Source organism: Natator depressus, chromosome 2, assembly GCF_965152275.1.
Source record: "Natator depressus isolate rNatDep1 chromosome 2, rNatDep2.hap1, whole genome shotgun sequence".
In the NCBI taxonomy this organism is placed as follows: Eukaryota; Metazoa; Chordata; order Testudines; family Cheloniidae; genus Natator; species Natator depressus.
In genome coordinates, this window is record NC_134235.1 from 115,469,237 (window position 1) to 115,484,039 (window position 14,803).

The 14,803-nt window shown below is 47.1% G+C and overlaps 2 protein-coding genes across 2 annotated transcripts in view; one reads left to right on the forward strand and one right to left on the reverse strand.

Annotated features, from left to right (window-relative positions):
* Positions 1-14,803, reverse strand: part of CDYL (chromodomain Y like) — a 202,068-nt gene that overhangs the window by 70,080 nt on the left and 117,185 nt on the right. The gene's annotated exons all lie outside the window — the stretch shown is intronic.
* On the forward strand, positions 10,925-12,231 carry LOC141983481 (uncharacterized). Its single transcript, XM_074946688.1, has 2 exons — positions 10,925-11,363; positions 11,952-12,231. The coding sequence occupies exons 1-2, from the start codon at positions 10,925-10,927 to the stop codon at positions 12,188-12,190; spliced, it is 678 nt and encodes a 225-aa protein (XP_074802789.1). The 3' UTR covers positions 12,191-12,231.

Genomic DNA, 14,803 nt, shown 5'->3' on the forward strand with positions numbered 1-14,803 from the left:
GACTCCTCCTGAAGGTCGAAACAACAGACTGGACTTCTACATAGAGTGCTTCCGCCGACGTGCACAGGCTGAAATTGTGGCAAAGCAACATCACTTGCCCCATAACCTCAGCTGTGCAGAACACAATGCCATCCACAGCCTCAGAAACAACTCTGACATCATAATCAAAAAGGCTGACAAAGGAGGTGCTGTCGTCATCATGAATAGGTCAGAATATGAACAAGAGGCTGCTAGGCAGCTCTCCAACACCACTTTCTACAAGCCATTACCCTCTGATCCCACTGAGAGTTACCAAAACAAACTACACCATCTGCTCAAGAAACTCCCTGAAAAAGCACAAGAACAAATCCGCCCAGACACACCCCTAGAACCCCGACCAGGGGTATTCTATCTGCTACCCAAGATCCATAAACCTGGAAATCCTGGGCACCCCATCATCTCAGGCATTGGCACCCTGACAGCAGGATTGTCCGGCTATGTAGACTCCCTCCTCAGGCCCTACGCTACCAGCGCTACCAGCTATCTTCGAGACACCACTGACTTCCTGAGAAAACTACAATCCATCGGTGATCTTCCTGAAAACACCATCCTGGCCACTATGGACGTAGAAGCCCTCTACACCAACATTCCACACAAAAATGGACTACAAGCCATCAGGAACAGTATCCCCGATAATCTCATGGCAAACCTGGTGGCTGAACTTTGTGACTTTGTCCTCACCCATAACTACTTCACATTTGGGGACAATGTATACCTTCAAATCAGCAGCACTGCTATGGGTACTCGCATGGCCCCACAGTATGCAAACCTTTTTACGGCTGACTTAGAACAACGCTTCCTCAGCTCTCCTCCCCTAATGCCCCTACTCTACTTGTGCTACATTGATGACATCATCATCATCTGGACCCATGGAAAAGAAGAATTCCACTATGATTTCAACAATTTCCATCCCACCATCAACCTCAGCCTGGACCAGTCCACACAAGAGATCCACTTCCTGGACACTACGGTGATAATAACCGATGGTCACATAAAACACCACCTTATACCGAAAACCTACTGACCGCTATTCCTACCTATATGCCTCCAGCTTTCATCCAGACCACACCACACGATCCATTGTCTACAGCCAAGCTCTACGATACAACCGCATTTGCTCCAACCCCTCAGACAGAGACAAACACCTACAAGATCTCTATCAAGCGTTCTTACAACTACAATACCCACCTGCTGAAGTGAAGAAACAGATTGACAGAGCCAGAAGAGTATCCAGAAGTCACCTACTACAGGACAGGCCCAACAAAGAAAATAACAGAATGCCACTAGCCACCACCTTCAGCCCCCAACTAAAACCTCTCCAACGCATCATCAAGGATCTACAACCTATCCTGAAGGACAACCCATCACTCTCACAGATCTTGGGAGACAGGCCAGTCCTTGCTTACAGACAGCCCCCAAACCTGAAGCAAATACTCACCTGCAACCACACACCACACAACAAAAACACTAACCCAGGAACCTATCCTTGCAACAAAGCCCGTTGCCAACTGTGTCCACATATCTATTCAGGGGACACCATCATAGGGCCTAATCACATCAGCCATGCTATCAGAGGCTCGTTCACCTGCGCATCTACCAATGTGATATATGCCATCATGTGCCAGCAATGCCCCTCTGCCATGTACATGGGCCAAACTGGACAGTTTCTACATAAAAGAATAAATGGACACAAATCAGACGTCAAGAATTATGACATTCGAAACCAGTCGGAGAACACTTCAATCTCTTTGGTCACTCGATTACAGACCTAAAAGTGGCAATTCTTCAACAAAAAAACTTCAAAAACAGACTCCAATGAGAGACTGCTGAATTGGAATTAATTTGCAAACTGGATACAATTAACTTAGGATTGAATAGAGACTGGGAGTGGATATGTCATTACACAAAGTATAACTATTTCCCCTTGTTTATTTCCCCTCCTACTGTTCTTGTAAAGTGCTGGAAATGGCCCATCTGGATTATCACTACAAAAGGTTCCTCCCCACCCCCAGCTCTCCTGCTGGTAATAGCTCATCTTTCCTGATCACTCTTGTTACAGTCTGTATGGTAACACCCATTGTTTCATGTTCTCTGTGTATATAAAATCTCCCCACTATATTTTCCACTGAATTCATCCGATGAAGTGAGCTGTAGCTCATGAAAGCTTATGCTCTAATAAATTTGTTAGTCTCTAAGGTGTCACAAGGACTTCTTTTCTTTTTACGGATACAGACTAACATGGCTGCTACTCTGAAACCTGTCAGATATGATGTGCTCCATCGTTTGTGCCAGGTGACCAGAATCATATACAGGTGTTTGCCTCATCTTCCATTTAAAGAGGGGTTGTCACATCTCCCATTAGATGTCTTGATGTGATTCAATCTGCACCAGTCTCTCCGACATAAATCAAAACACAGTGATTCCTTGGTAGGGTCAATGATAAGTTTGTTTTGAGAGCTCGAAACACTCCATGTGGCTCTCCATTGAGCCTCAGTGTCGAAGTTGAATGTAAGGGTCATGATGCGGTTCCATAGAGGGTTGTGGGATTTCAATCTTGTCTTTGGCAGGTTCTGCAGTTGTGCAACAGGATCCTCATGTTTGCATTGACATGGTTGAGAAAGCAAGATGTCTGGGTAGCTCTCCTAATCCGTGGAGGCTGGTTGTGTGATAGGATGGGGAGCCAATCGACTGGAGCAGATTTGAGTGTCCCTGACACTGTGCATGGTGTTATTGAGTTGAGTACCAAGCAGTTTAGTGTGTCTGCTGTGAGAACACAATGGCACACAATATTCAGCTGCAGAATATATCAAGGCAATTGTTGCAGTTTGTAAGGTCTGTGGACTGGAGCCCCATGCTGTTCCAGCCAATTTCCTGATAAGCGCAGCACAAGACCTGACCTTATCACGGGTGTTCTCGAGGTGTTGTTGAAAGGTCAAACTCCGGTCCAGTGTAACGCTGAGATACTTTAGTTAGAACAGCGGTGGGAAAACTTTTTGGCCCGAGGGCCACATCTGGGTGGGGAAATTGGATGCAGGGCCATGAATGTAGGGCTGGGGCAGGGGGTTGGGGTGCGGGAGGGGTTGCGGTGTGGTGTGCAGGAAGGGGCTCAGGGCAAGGGATTGGGGTGGAGGAGGGGTGTGGAGTGTATGAGGGGGCTCAGGGCAGAGGGTTGGGGTGCAGGAGGGGTTTGGGGTGCGGGCTCTGGCTTGGCACCACTTACCTGGAGCGGCTCCAGGGTGGCAGTGGCAAGCAGAGGGGCTCAGGCAGGCTTCCTGCCCCCCCGACCCCACACCGCTCCCAGAAGCAGCCGGCACCCTATCCCTGTGGCCCCTGGGGGAGAGGGGGACAGAGGGCTCCGTGTGCTGCCCCCGCCTGTGGGTACCTCCCCAGAAGCTCCCATTGGTGGTTCCCGCTCCAGGTAAGTGGTAAGCTGCTCCAGGTAAGCCGTAGTTTGCCCATCCCTGAGTTAGAATCAGGGACATCATTTTAGTAAACATATACAAGCCATCTAATATCATGTGGCCTGATCCCATCTTCCCTTCCCTTCTTCATCCAACCATCTACATAGGCGACTTTAACAGCCCCCATCATGAAGACTGGGGATACTGCTCAAACGACACAGCCGGGGAACAGATCACAGAATGGAACTTCCTTAAAGATCTCCACCAGCTCTATGATGCAAAGCAATGCAGATCTTTTCAGTCTCCAAGGTGGACAATGGATCACAACCCTGGCCTGTGTTTTGTGACCCATAACAGCACAGGTATCCCACTGGCCACAACAAGAACCATCTTGAGTCACTTCCTGCATAGCCAAAAGTGGCCCAATTATCCTCCAGATTGGCCTGGAAATGCCTCTTCTGCAGTTGGTGCCAAAGCCACTTTGGAATTTCCGCAAGGCTGACTGACCTTCAGAAACAGAACACTGGATCCCACAGCTCGAACAGATACCTAGAAACTTTGGCCATTTTACAAACATCCTAAAATCAACCGTTAAGAAGTACATCCTGCACAGTCACCACAAGGCTTTCATCTCCTGAGGGAATATGAAAGAAGTGGCAACCCAGATAAAGCCACTGTGCTGCTAGAGTCCTTGAATTTGGCGCAATTGGAAAGAGATTGTTGAAAGCCTTGATTTCACCCATTCGAGCCGCAAGGCACGAGCTCTTTTGTGGCAACTTGGAGGATCCCAGCCAGTAATGCGAGTCCCGGCAAAGGTGACCGCAAAATGCTGTCGCCTCTCATCTTCTTTCTAATAGCAAGACGCCAACAAGATTACACGCCAGGAGGTCCAGTGGGCATTCCACAAAAACCTTCACCAATGCCTGGAGGACTCTCCACTCTCCTCTCTGTACTCTGTAGAGGAGATCAACATTGCGTTTTTGGAAACCAAAAGCCGGAAAGCTGCAGGGGTTGATGTAATTCCTCCAGAGTTTCTCAAGAACCTGGGGAGATGGGGATAGGAATGGCTGGGGGAGCTTTTTACAGCCATGCACAGAATCAGACAAGTGCCAACAAGCTGGTGACAAGCAACAGTGGTTGTCTTACTGTAGCCTGGGAAACTGCAACCAGTTATCGCCCCATCTCTCTCCTCTCAACCACCAGAAAGCTCATGGATGGAATGGGCACTGCTCCGTCATCTGTCTGACATTATCAAAGACATCCTCCCAGTGGAGCAGGCAGGACTTTGCCCAAAGAGGAACTGCTGTGACCAAGTAGCTTCACTCACCGGCTACAGTGAGGCAGGATTCTAATGTAAATTGAAGACAGGGATTGCCCTTTGTTCATTTGTCCTCGGCATTGTCTGGAGACAGGCCTCCTCCTCAAGATCTCCTGCGTCATTCATTGCTGTGAATGATCCGTCTCTTAGCAGTGTTGCCCGGGGACCACCACTTTAAGGTACACCTTAATGGCCAGATCAGTAGACAAAGAACTCTTAAATCAGGCACACCTCAGGGCTTTGTCCTGGCCCCACTACTTTTTAATCTATACACCATGGACTTACCAGCGACAGAGTTGAGGAAATTCATGTATGTGGATGACATTGCCCTAGTTGTTCAGCACACAAGCCTCCATACCATCAGCTACACCCTAACCCAAGATCTTAGCACAATGGCTGGATTATTTCCAATGCTGGAAAAAAAAAAATCTGGTGACTGCTTTCCATCTGAACAATAAAATGGCTAATACCAAACTCGATGTGTAATTCTGTGGTGAGAGTGTCAGCCATGAAAGAGAACAGTACAGATTGCTCAGAAAATTCTACAACTAAAAGAACCTATGGGTATGTCTACACTTTAGCTGAGGATGTGACTCCCAGCTCAAGGAAGCATACTCATGCTAGCTCGCATCAAGCTAGCATGCTAAAAACAGATTGTAGCTGCAGCACACAGAGTGAAGGGATGGGCTAACTGCCCTAAGAGTGTGCCTAAAGTCTCAGATGGGTACATACTTGGGGTGGCTAGCTCATGCCGCTGCTCACTCTGCCACAGCCAGACTATTTTTAGCATGGTAGTTCAATGAGAACATCTCCACCTTGAATGGTAGACACACCCTATATTAGCTCATCTGATCTATAGTGCAATTTTCACATTGGAGTAACCCCAGCATAACTATTTGTAGGTTGATAGGTCAGAACAATGTTGTCTAGCTTAGAGATAAATCTTCCAACGTGACTCTGCTTGCTTACACAGGAAAAAAGAAGGTATACAGGGGGCACAGAACAGAGATGTTAGGATTGGGTATCATTTCTTTAATTCTGTACCAGGAAGTGAGGCAGGAGGGGCTGGGAAACATTCTAGGAAAAAGCTGTACAATGAGCCGAGAGCAGCAGTGTGGTGCTAGCCTATTGGGAGAAGAATGTCCGCCTGCTCCCCCCAATACTAAAACAGGCAAGTTCTTGTAGTAAGAAGTGAATAGGGGGCCCCCTTGAGCTGCTCAGGGCCCTAAGTAATTACTTACTCTGCTTATGTCTAGTGCTGGCTCTGGGTGAGACAGAGATATTTCAGAGATGTCACTTTTTCCTTCATTCTAATAAAATTCTTTGTCAATGAAGAAACCAACTCTCTTTGACTTCACTATTCTCTATCACTTGGACACTGGAGACAATGCTCTTGTGAGAGATGCTCAGACGTGGGGAGAAAGACCTTAGATGGGGAAGAAGCATGGACTGGCGATCTTGGAGCAGCCAGAATGCCAGAGGCAGAGGTGCCTGTAGTCTCCCGCTGCTTTCTATCAGTCCGTAATGAAGGCAACACAAGCCCTATTTAGAGAGAGAATTTTCCCTTTTCTCCCAGGACCTTGGCTCTCACTCCATTGGTTCCAGGTTACTTTGCAGGTCTGCTTATAATCCTCTGAGTCCTATTTCATTTTCTCAGGAGGAGATTCTCAAAGCCTTACTGTTCCAGATCTCTACTTCCATGAAGAGTGGCATGGGCTAAGGAGGAACCCAGTGTAGAGGCCTGCTTTGTATATAAAAACCTAGTAGCATGGGCACATCCTGGTTCTGAAGCCCCTGCAGGAATTGTTCAAGCTACAGTCCTCGCTCAATGCATGTGGGACTGAAGGCCCATAAACTGCTTATGCCTCACATGATGCTTCAGAGGCAGCTGTACAAATCCATGTTTTATACCATCAAAACTTCTCAGGTCTACTCCTCTTGCACTTCTAGGACTACTCCATTCTTCCTTTTATGCATGGGAGAGACAGCCCGCAGCCTGTAGGTTCCTCATGTGATGATGCAAAGTTAACTGCACACAAGGGTTTGCCTGGATATCCTCTGAGGCCTACTCCATTTTCTCCTCCATTCTGTTCCCTTTTCCTCAGATGAAAAGGGTTCTAATGCTCCATATCCTGAAGAGAGAAACAGCTAACGGAGAAGGTAAGCCACTGTAGGAAATGACATCAACAGAAGTATCAATGTACTGTTACTGTGTGCTGGCAAAGAGGAATCATACCCAAGCATCTTGAAAGCTACAGAAGATGTTAAAGAAAAAAGTACTAAAATTTTAAAAAGCATGGTCTCAGCTTTAAAAAGACACATTTGATGGGAAAATCTCACGACTAGGGCCCCACCAAATTCACGGTCCATTTTGGTCAATTTCATGGTCATATGATTTAAAAAATAGCTGAAATAATGAAATTTACTATTTAAATTGGAAATGTCACAGTGCTGTAATTTTAGGGGTCCTGACCCACAAAGGAGCTGCGGGGGGAGGGGGGAAGGGTCACAAGGTTGGGGGAGGAGGGGTTGTGGTACTGCTACCCTTACTTCTGCACTGCTGCTGGCAGCACCGCTGCCTTCAGAGCTGGGCAGCTGGACAGCAGTGGCTGCTGGCCAGTAGGCCAGCTCTAAAGGCAGAGCCACTGCCAGCAGCAGCACAGAATTAAGGATGGCATGGTATGGTATTGCCACCCTTACTTCTGCACTGCTGCCTGCAGAGCTGGGCCCTCAGTCAGCAGCTGCCATTCTGGCCACCCAGCTCTGAAGGCAGCAGTGTAGAAGTAAGCATGGTATGGTATGGTATTGCCACCCTTACTTCTGCACTGCTGCTGGCAGGGCACTGCCTTCAGAGCTGGGTGTCCAGCTAACAGCCACCACTCTCCAGCCACCCAAATCTGAAGGCAGTGCAGAAGCAAGGGTGGCAATACTGCGACCCCCCCCCCCCGCCCCCCTCATAACTCCCTTTTGAAGAAACGCTGGTCTCCCCTGTGAAATCTGTATAGTATAGGGTAAGAGCACACAAAAGACCAGATTTCACAAGGGGAAACCAGATTTTCATGATCCATGACAAGTTTTTCATGGCTGGGAATTTCACGACCTAAGGCTAGTCAAAGTTGCGTTTCTCATCAGGTGCAACTTTTTACACTTGTACCAGTGCAACAGAAGAGAGGAAAAAACAAAAAATAACCTATCCTTGTACGTTAGGAATAATACTGTGCAAATTACTTTGCTGCATGAACATGAATGTTGATAACTTTCACCTTGTTTTCATAGTATTCCCATTAGATCTAACGTCATTTTAACCTGTGGGTATTGCCAAGTATAGAAAATGGATACAAACATGCCATGATGGTCTTCCTGAAGAAAATGCTATTACTACACACAGGGAAAACATTTAATTTCAAAAGGAAATCAAATTGTTTCAGGACGTCAAACGCTCCTGACCCTGTTCAACAATCTTTACCACTTCCATGAGATAGTGTAACGTCTATTAAATCCAGCAGGAAGCAGTCTATTTTTAATTTTTTTTAAAAAGTCACATATATCCACCTTTGTTGATACAAAGAGATTCATTTATCACACAAAAGTATAATGCAGTGCACTGCAAGTGAGTCATCCTCCCATTTTACCCACATACAACACATCATTAAAATTGTAAGGAACTCCCACATATACCAAGTATTTTTACCATTTCAGCTTGAAGAATGTGCATAGTTCTAATATTTACAAATAATTTAAGAATCTCCTGTTTATATTTTTATATGAAGGCATGCTAAGTTAATTCAGTGTTAATTCAAATAATTTCTGTTTGTGATACACTAAACAATTAAAGATGGTCAAAAAGTTGTAATCACAAATCATGTGATATAACACATTTGCAGCCACAAGGAGACTTGTACAAAGAATCCTCAGTTTCTGTGATGGTGATGAATGATTAAATCAACAAAATTCACACTTGTGCTATAAGAAATTTCAACATCCATCATCTCAATGACCTCAATCAATCCACAAAACCAACCTTCTCCTCCTCCCTCCTCATTTTCTAAAGAAACGTATAAAGAGAAAAAGAAAGTAATTATAATGTGAATCCTGCACTCCTTACAGACAAAACTCACACCTGTGCCATTAGGAGTTTTGCCGGAATAAGGATTGAGGATTTGTGGTAAAAATTTTCAAAAGTGCCTAAGTGACTATGACTACGTCTACACTATTAATTACTTCGGTATAACTTACATAGCTCAGGAGTGTGAATAATCCACACCCCAGAGCGACATAAGTTATACCGACGTACGCAGCGGTGTGGACAGCGGTATGTCAGCAGGAGAGCTTCTCCCGCCATCATAGCTACTGCCTCTCAGAGAGGCAAGAGTTAAGCCGATGGGACAGCTCTCCCCATCGGCTTAGAGTGTCTTCACAAGAAGCACTACAGCGCTGCTGCTGCGCTGCTGTGGTGCAGACATAGCTTTAGACATCATTATCCACTTAGAGTTAACTCAGAACTGCAGAATCTTTAACACATGTGGATCAATGTGCTGGCTAGCAAAACACAGGAGGGGTTCTGGTGAAGGTCTGTTACAAACCTCCATATCAAACTAAAGGAGTAAGTAACTCATCCTGTTTTCTAGTTCATCTATTTGTAATGTGTGGAGAGAAAAAGTGTGTTGTTACATGCTAAATATGTTATATGTATTCACTTTGGTGGGATACATATGCTGGAGATCTCATGCCTTCTGGATGTGGGGAAGAAGTAGATGAGATATATCTTGACTTTAGTAAGGCTTTTGATACTGTCTCACATGACCTTCTCATAACCAAAGTAGGGAAATATAGCCTAGATGAACCTATAATAAGGTGGGTATATAACAGGTTGGAAATCCATACTCAGAGTAGTTATCGATAATTTACAGTCAAGCTGGAAGGGATATCGAGCGGGGTCCTGCAGGGATTGTCCTGGGTCTGGTTTTATTCAGTATCTTCATAAACAATCTGGATAACGTCAGAGAGAGTACACTTATAAAGTTTGTGAATGATACCAAGCTGGGAGGGGTTGCAAGAGCTTTGTTGAACAGGATTAGAATTCAAACGGTTCTTAAACTGGAGAAATGGTCTAAAATAAATAGGATGAAAATCAATAAGGACAAATGCAAAGCACTACACTTTGGACAGAATCATCAATTGTACACATACAAAATGGGAAATGACTTCCTATGAAGGAGTATGCCAGAAAAGGATTTGGGGGTTACAGTGGATCACAAACTAAATATGAGTCAATAAGGTAATACTATTGTAAAAAAGTGAAGATCACTGTGGAATGAATTTGCAGGAGTATTGCAAGCAAGACACGAAAAGTAATTCTCCCACTCTACTCAGCACTGATAAGGCCTCAACTGGAGTACTGGGTTAAGTTCTGAGAAGATTAGGATAAATTAGAGAAAGTCCAGAGGACAGCAACAAAAATTATTAAAGTCCAAGAAAACATTATATCCAAGGAAACTGAAAAAAATGGGTTTTAATTTGGAGAAGAGAACACCGATGGGGGACATGATAACAGTCTTCACGTACGTAACTGGTTGTTATAATGAAGAGGGTGAAAAATTCTTCTCCTTATCCACTAAAAACAGGACATGAAGTAATGGGCTTACATTTCAGTAAGGGAGATTTAGCCCTGGTCTACACTAGGACTTTAGGTCGAATTTAGCAGCATTAAATCGATGTAAACCTGCACCCGTCCACACGATGAAGCCCTTTATTTCGACTTAAAGGGTTCTTAAAATCGATTTCCTTACTCCACCCCTGACAAGTGGATTAGCGCTTAAATCGGCCTTGCCGGGTCGAATTTGGGGTACTGTGGACACAATTCGACGGTATTGGCCTCCGGGAGCTATCCCAGAGTGCTCCATTTTGACCGCTCTGGACAGCACTCTCAACTCAGATGCACTGGCCAGGTAGACAGGAAAAGAACCGCGAACTTTTGAATCTCATTTCCTGTTTGGCCAGCGTGGCAAGCTGCAGGTGACCATGCAGAGCTCATCAGCAGAGGTGACCATGATGGACTCTCAGAATCGCAAAAGAGCTCCAGCATAGACTGAACGGGAGGTACGGAATCTGATCGCTGTATGGGGAGAGGAATCCGTGCTATCAGAACTCCGTTCCAGTTTTCGAAATGCCAAAACCTTTGTCAAAAATCTCCCAGGGCATGAAGGACAGAGGCCATAACAGGGACCCAAAGCAGTGCCGCGTGAAACTGAAGGAGCTGAGGCAAGCCTACCAGAAAACCAGAGAGGCGAACGGCCGCTCCGGGTCAGAGCCCCAAACATGCCGCTTCTATGATGAGCTGCATGCCATTTTAGGGGGTTCAGCCACCACTACCCCAGCCGTGTTGTTTGACTCCTTCAATGGAGATGGAGGCAATACGGAAGCAGGTTTTGGGGACGAAGAAGATGATGATGACGACGAGGTTGTAGATAACTCACAGCAAGCAAGCGGAGAAACCGGTTTTCCCGACAGCCAGGAACTGTTTCTCACCCTGGACCTGGAGCCAGTACCCCCTGAACCCACCCAAGGCTGCCTCCTGGACCCAGCAGGCGGAGAAGGGACCTCCGGTGAGTGTACCTTTTAAAATACTATACATGGTTTAAAAGCAAGCATGTGAAAGGATTACTTTGCCCTGGCATTCGCGGCTCTCCTGGATATACTCCCAAAGCCTTTGCAAAAGGTTTCTGGGGAGGGCAGACTTATTGCGTCCTTCATGGTAGGACACTTTACCACTCCAGGCCAGTAACACGTACTCGGGAATCATTGTACAACAAAGCATTGCAGTGTATGTTTGCTGGCGTTCAAGCAACATCCGTTCTTTATCTCTCTGTGTTATCCTCAGGAGAGTGAGATATAATCCATGGTCACCTGGTTGAAATAGGGTGCTTTTCTTCAGGGGACACTCAGAGGAGCCCGTTCCTGCTGGGCTGTTTGCCTGCGGCTGAACAGAAATGTTCCCCGCTGTTAGCCACAGGGAGGGGGGAGGGTTGAGGGGGTAGCCACGCAGTGGGGGGAGGCAAAATGCGACCTTGTAACGAAAGCACATGTGCTATGTATGTAATGTTAACAGCAAGGTTTACCCTGAAAGAGTGTAGCCAGTGTTTTATAAAAGGTGTCTTTTTAAATACCGCTGTCCCTTTTTTTCCCTTCACCAGCTGCATGTGTTTCAATGATCACAGGATCTTCTCCTTCCCAGAGGCTAGTGAAGATTAGAAAGGAAAAAAAACGCACTCGAGATGAAATGTTCTCCGAGCTCATGCTGTCCTCCCACACTGACAGAGCACAGACAAATGCGTGGAGGCAAATAATGTCAGACTGCAGGAAAGCACAAAATGACCAGGAGGAGAGGTGGCGGGCTGAAGAGAGTAAGTGGCGGGCTGAAGAGAGGGGTTAAGCTCGAATGTGGCGGCAGCGTGATGAGAGGAGGCAGGATTCAATGCTGAGGCTGCTGGAGGACCAAACCAGTATGCTCCAGTGTATGGTTGAGCTGCGCCAAAGGCAGCTGGAGCACAGACTGCCACTACAGCCCCTGTGTAACCAACCGCCCTCCTCCCCAAGTTCCATAGCCTCCACACCCAGACGCCCAAGAACGCGGTGGGGGGGCCTCCGGCCAACCAGCCACTCCACCACAGAGGATTGCCCAAAAAAAAGAAGGCTGTCATTCAATAAATTTTAAAGTTGTAAACTTTTAAAGTGCTGTGTGGCATTTTCCTTCCCTCCTCCACCACCCCTCCTGGGCTACCTTGGTAGTCATCCCCCTATTTGTGTGATGAATGAATAAAGAATACATGAATGTGAAGCAACAATGACTTTATTGCCTCTAACAGCGGTGATCAAAGGGAGGAGGGGAGGGTGGTTAGCTTACAGGGAAGTAGAGTGAACCAAGGGGCGGGGGGTTTCATCAAGGAGAAACAAACACAACTTTCACACCGTAGCCTGGCCAGTCATGAAACTGGTTTTCAAAGCCTCTCTGATGCGTACCGCACCCTCCTGTGCTCTTCTAACCACCCTGGTGTCTGGCTGCGCGTAATCAGCAGCCAGGCGATTTGCCTCAACCTCCCACCCCGCCATAAACGTCTCCCCCTTACTCTCACAGATATTGTGGAGCACATAGAAAGCAGTAATAACAGTGGGAATATTGGTTTCGCTGAGGTCTAAGCGAGTCAGTAAACTGCGCCAGCGCGCCTTTAAACGTCCAAATGCACATTCTACCACCATTCTGCACTTGCTCAGCCTGTAGTTGAACAGCTCCTGACTACTGTCCAGGCTGCCTGTGTACGGCTTCATGAGCCATAGCATTAAGGGGTAGGCTGGGTCCCCAAGGATAACTATAGGCATTTCAACATCCCCAACAGTTATTTTCTGGTCTGGGAATAAAGTCCCTTCCTGCAACTTTTGAAACAGACCAGAGTTCCTGAAGATGCGAGCGTCATGTACCTTTCCCGGCCATCCCACGTTGATGTTGGTGAAACGTCCCTTGTGATCCACCAGAGCTTGCAGCACGATTGAAAAGTACCCCTTGCGGTTTATGTACTCGGCGGCTTGGTGCTCCGGTGCCAAGATAGGGATATGGGTTCCGTCTATGGCCCCACCACAGTTAGGGAATCCCATTGCAGCAAAGCCATCCACTATGACCTGCACATTTCCCAGGGTCACTACCCTTGATATCAGCACATTTTTGATTCTGTTGGCTACTTGCATCACAGCAGCCCCCACAGTAGATTTGCCCACTCCAAATTGATTCCCAACTGACCGGTAGCTGTCTGGCGTTGCAAGCTTCCACAGGGCTATCGCCACTCGCTTCTCAACTGTGAGGGCTGCTCTCATCTTGGTATTCATGCGCTTCAGGGCAGGGGAAAGCAAGTCACAAAGTTCCATGAAAGTGCCCTTACGCATGCGAAAGTTTCGCAGCCCCAGGGAATCGTCCCAGACCTGCAACATTATGCGGTCCCACCAGTCTGTGCTTGTTTCCCGAGCCCAGAATCGGTGTTCCACAGCATGAACCTGCCCCATTAGCACCATGATGCATGCATTGGCAGGGCCCATGCTTTCAGAGAAATCTGTGTCCATGTCCTGGTCACTCACGTGACCGCGCTGACGTCGCCTCCTCATCTGGTAGCGCTTTGCCAGGTTCTGGTGCTGCATATACTGCTGGATAATGCGTGTGGTGTTTAATGTGCTCCTAATGGCCAAAGTGAGCTGAGCGGACTCCATGCTTGCCTTGGTATGGCGTCCGCACAGAAAAAAGGCGCGGAATGATTGTCTGCCGTTGCTCTGACGGAGGGAGGGGCGACTGACGACACGGCTTACAGGGTTGACTTCACGGAGGGTTCCAATAAGAAATGGTGCACCTAAGTTATTGTTCTTATTGGAACAAGGAGGTTAGCCTGGCCTCTGATTGATACATGGCTAGATTTACCTAGCTGCACCTTCTCTGTGAGTGACTGCAGTGTGACCTAGAGGAATGAGTCCCCTAGACAGGGGAGGAGGCAAATGAGTACAAAACAAATCTGGTCTATTTCTTGTTTTGATCCACTCCATCTATCTTTTACATCTTTGGCTGGCAGCAGACAGTGCAGAAGGACATATTGCCTACCTGCTCACCATAAGACTGGTTCAATAGGTTCAATAGGACTGACTGCCGGACTTAAGAGAATGACCTGGTCAAGTCACTAAAAATTTAGTCCCTGCACCCATGTCTGCCCAGGCGCTCCTGATCGACCTCACACAGGCGACCAGGAGTACCTCGGACATGACGAGGACGGCTACCAGTCGTATTGTACCGTCTGCTGCCACAAGGCAATGGGTTGCTGCTACTGTGTAGCAATGCCGTGCCGCATCTGCCAGCACCCAGGAGACATACGGTGACGGTTACCTGAGCGGGCTCCATGCTTGCGGTGGTATGGCGTCCGCACAGGTAACTCAGGAAAAAAGGCGTGAAACGATTGTCTGCCCTTGCTTTCACGGAGGGAGGGAGGGAGGGAAGGGGGACTGACGATATGTACCC

Excerpts from the sequence above, each read along its gene's own strand:
- LOC141983481 (XM_074946688.1), top strand. The coding sequence starts at position 10,925 with ATGCCAAAACCTTTGTCAAAAATCTCCCAGGGCATGAAGGACAGAGGC. Across the intron at positions 11,364-11,951 it reads AGGCGGAGAAGGGACCTCCG|CTGCATGTGTTTCAATGATC; the intron begins GTGAGTGTACCT and ends TCCCTTCACCAG.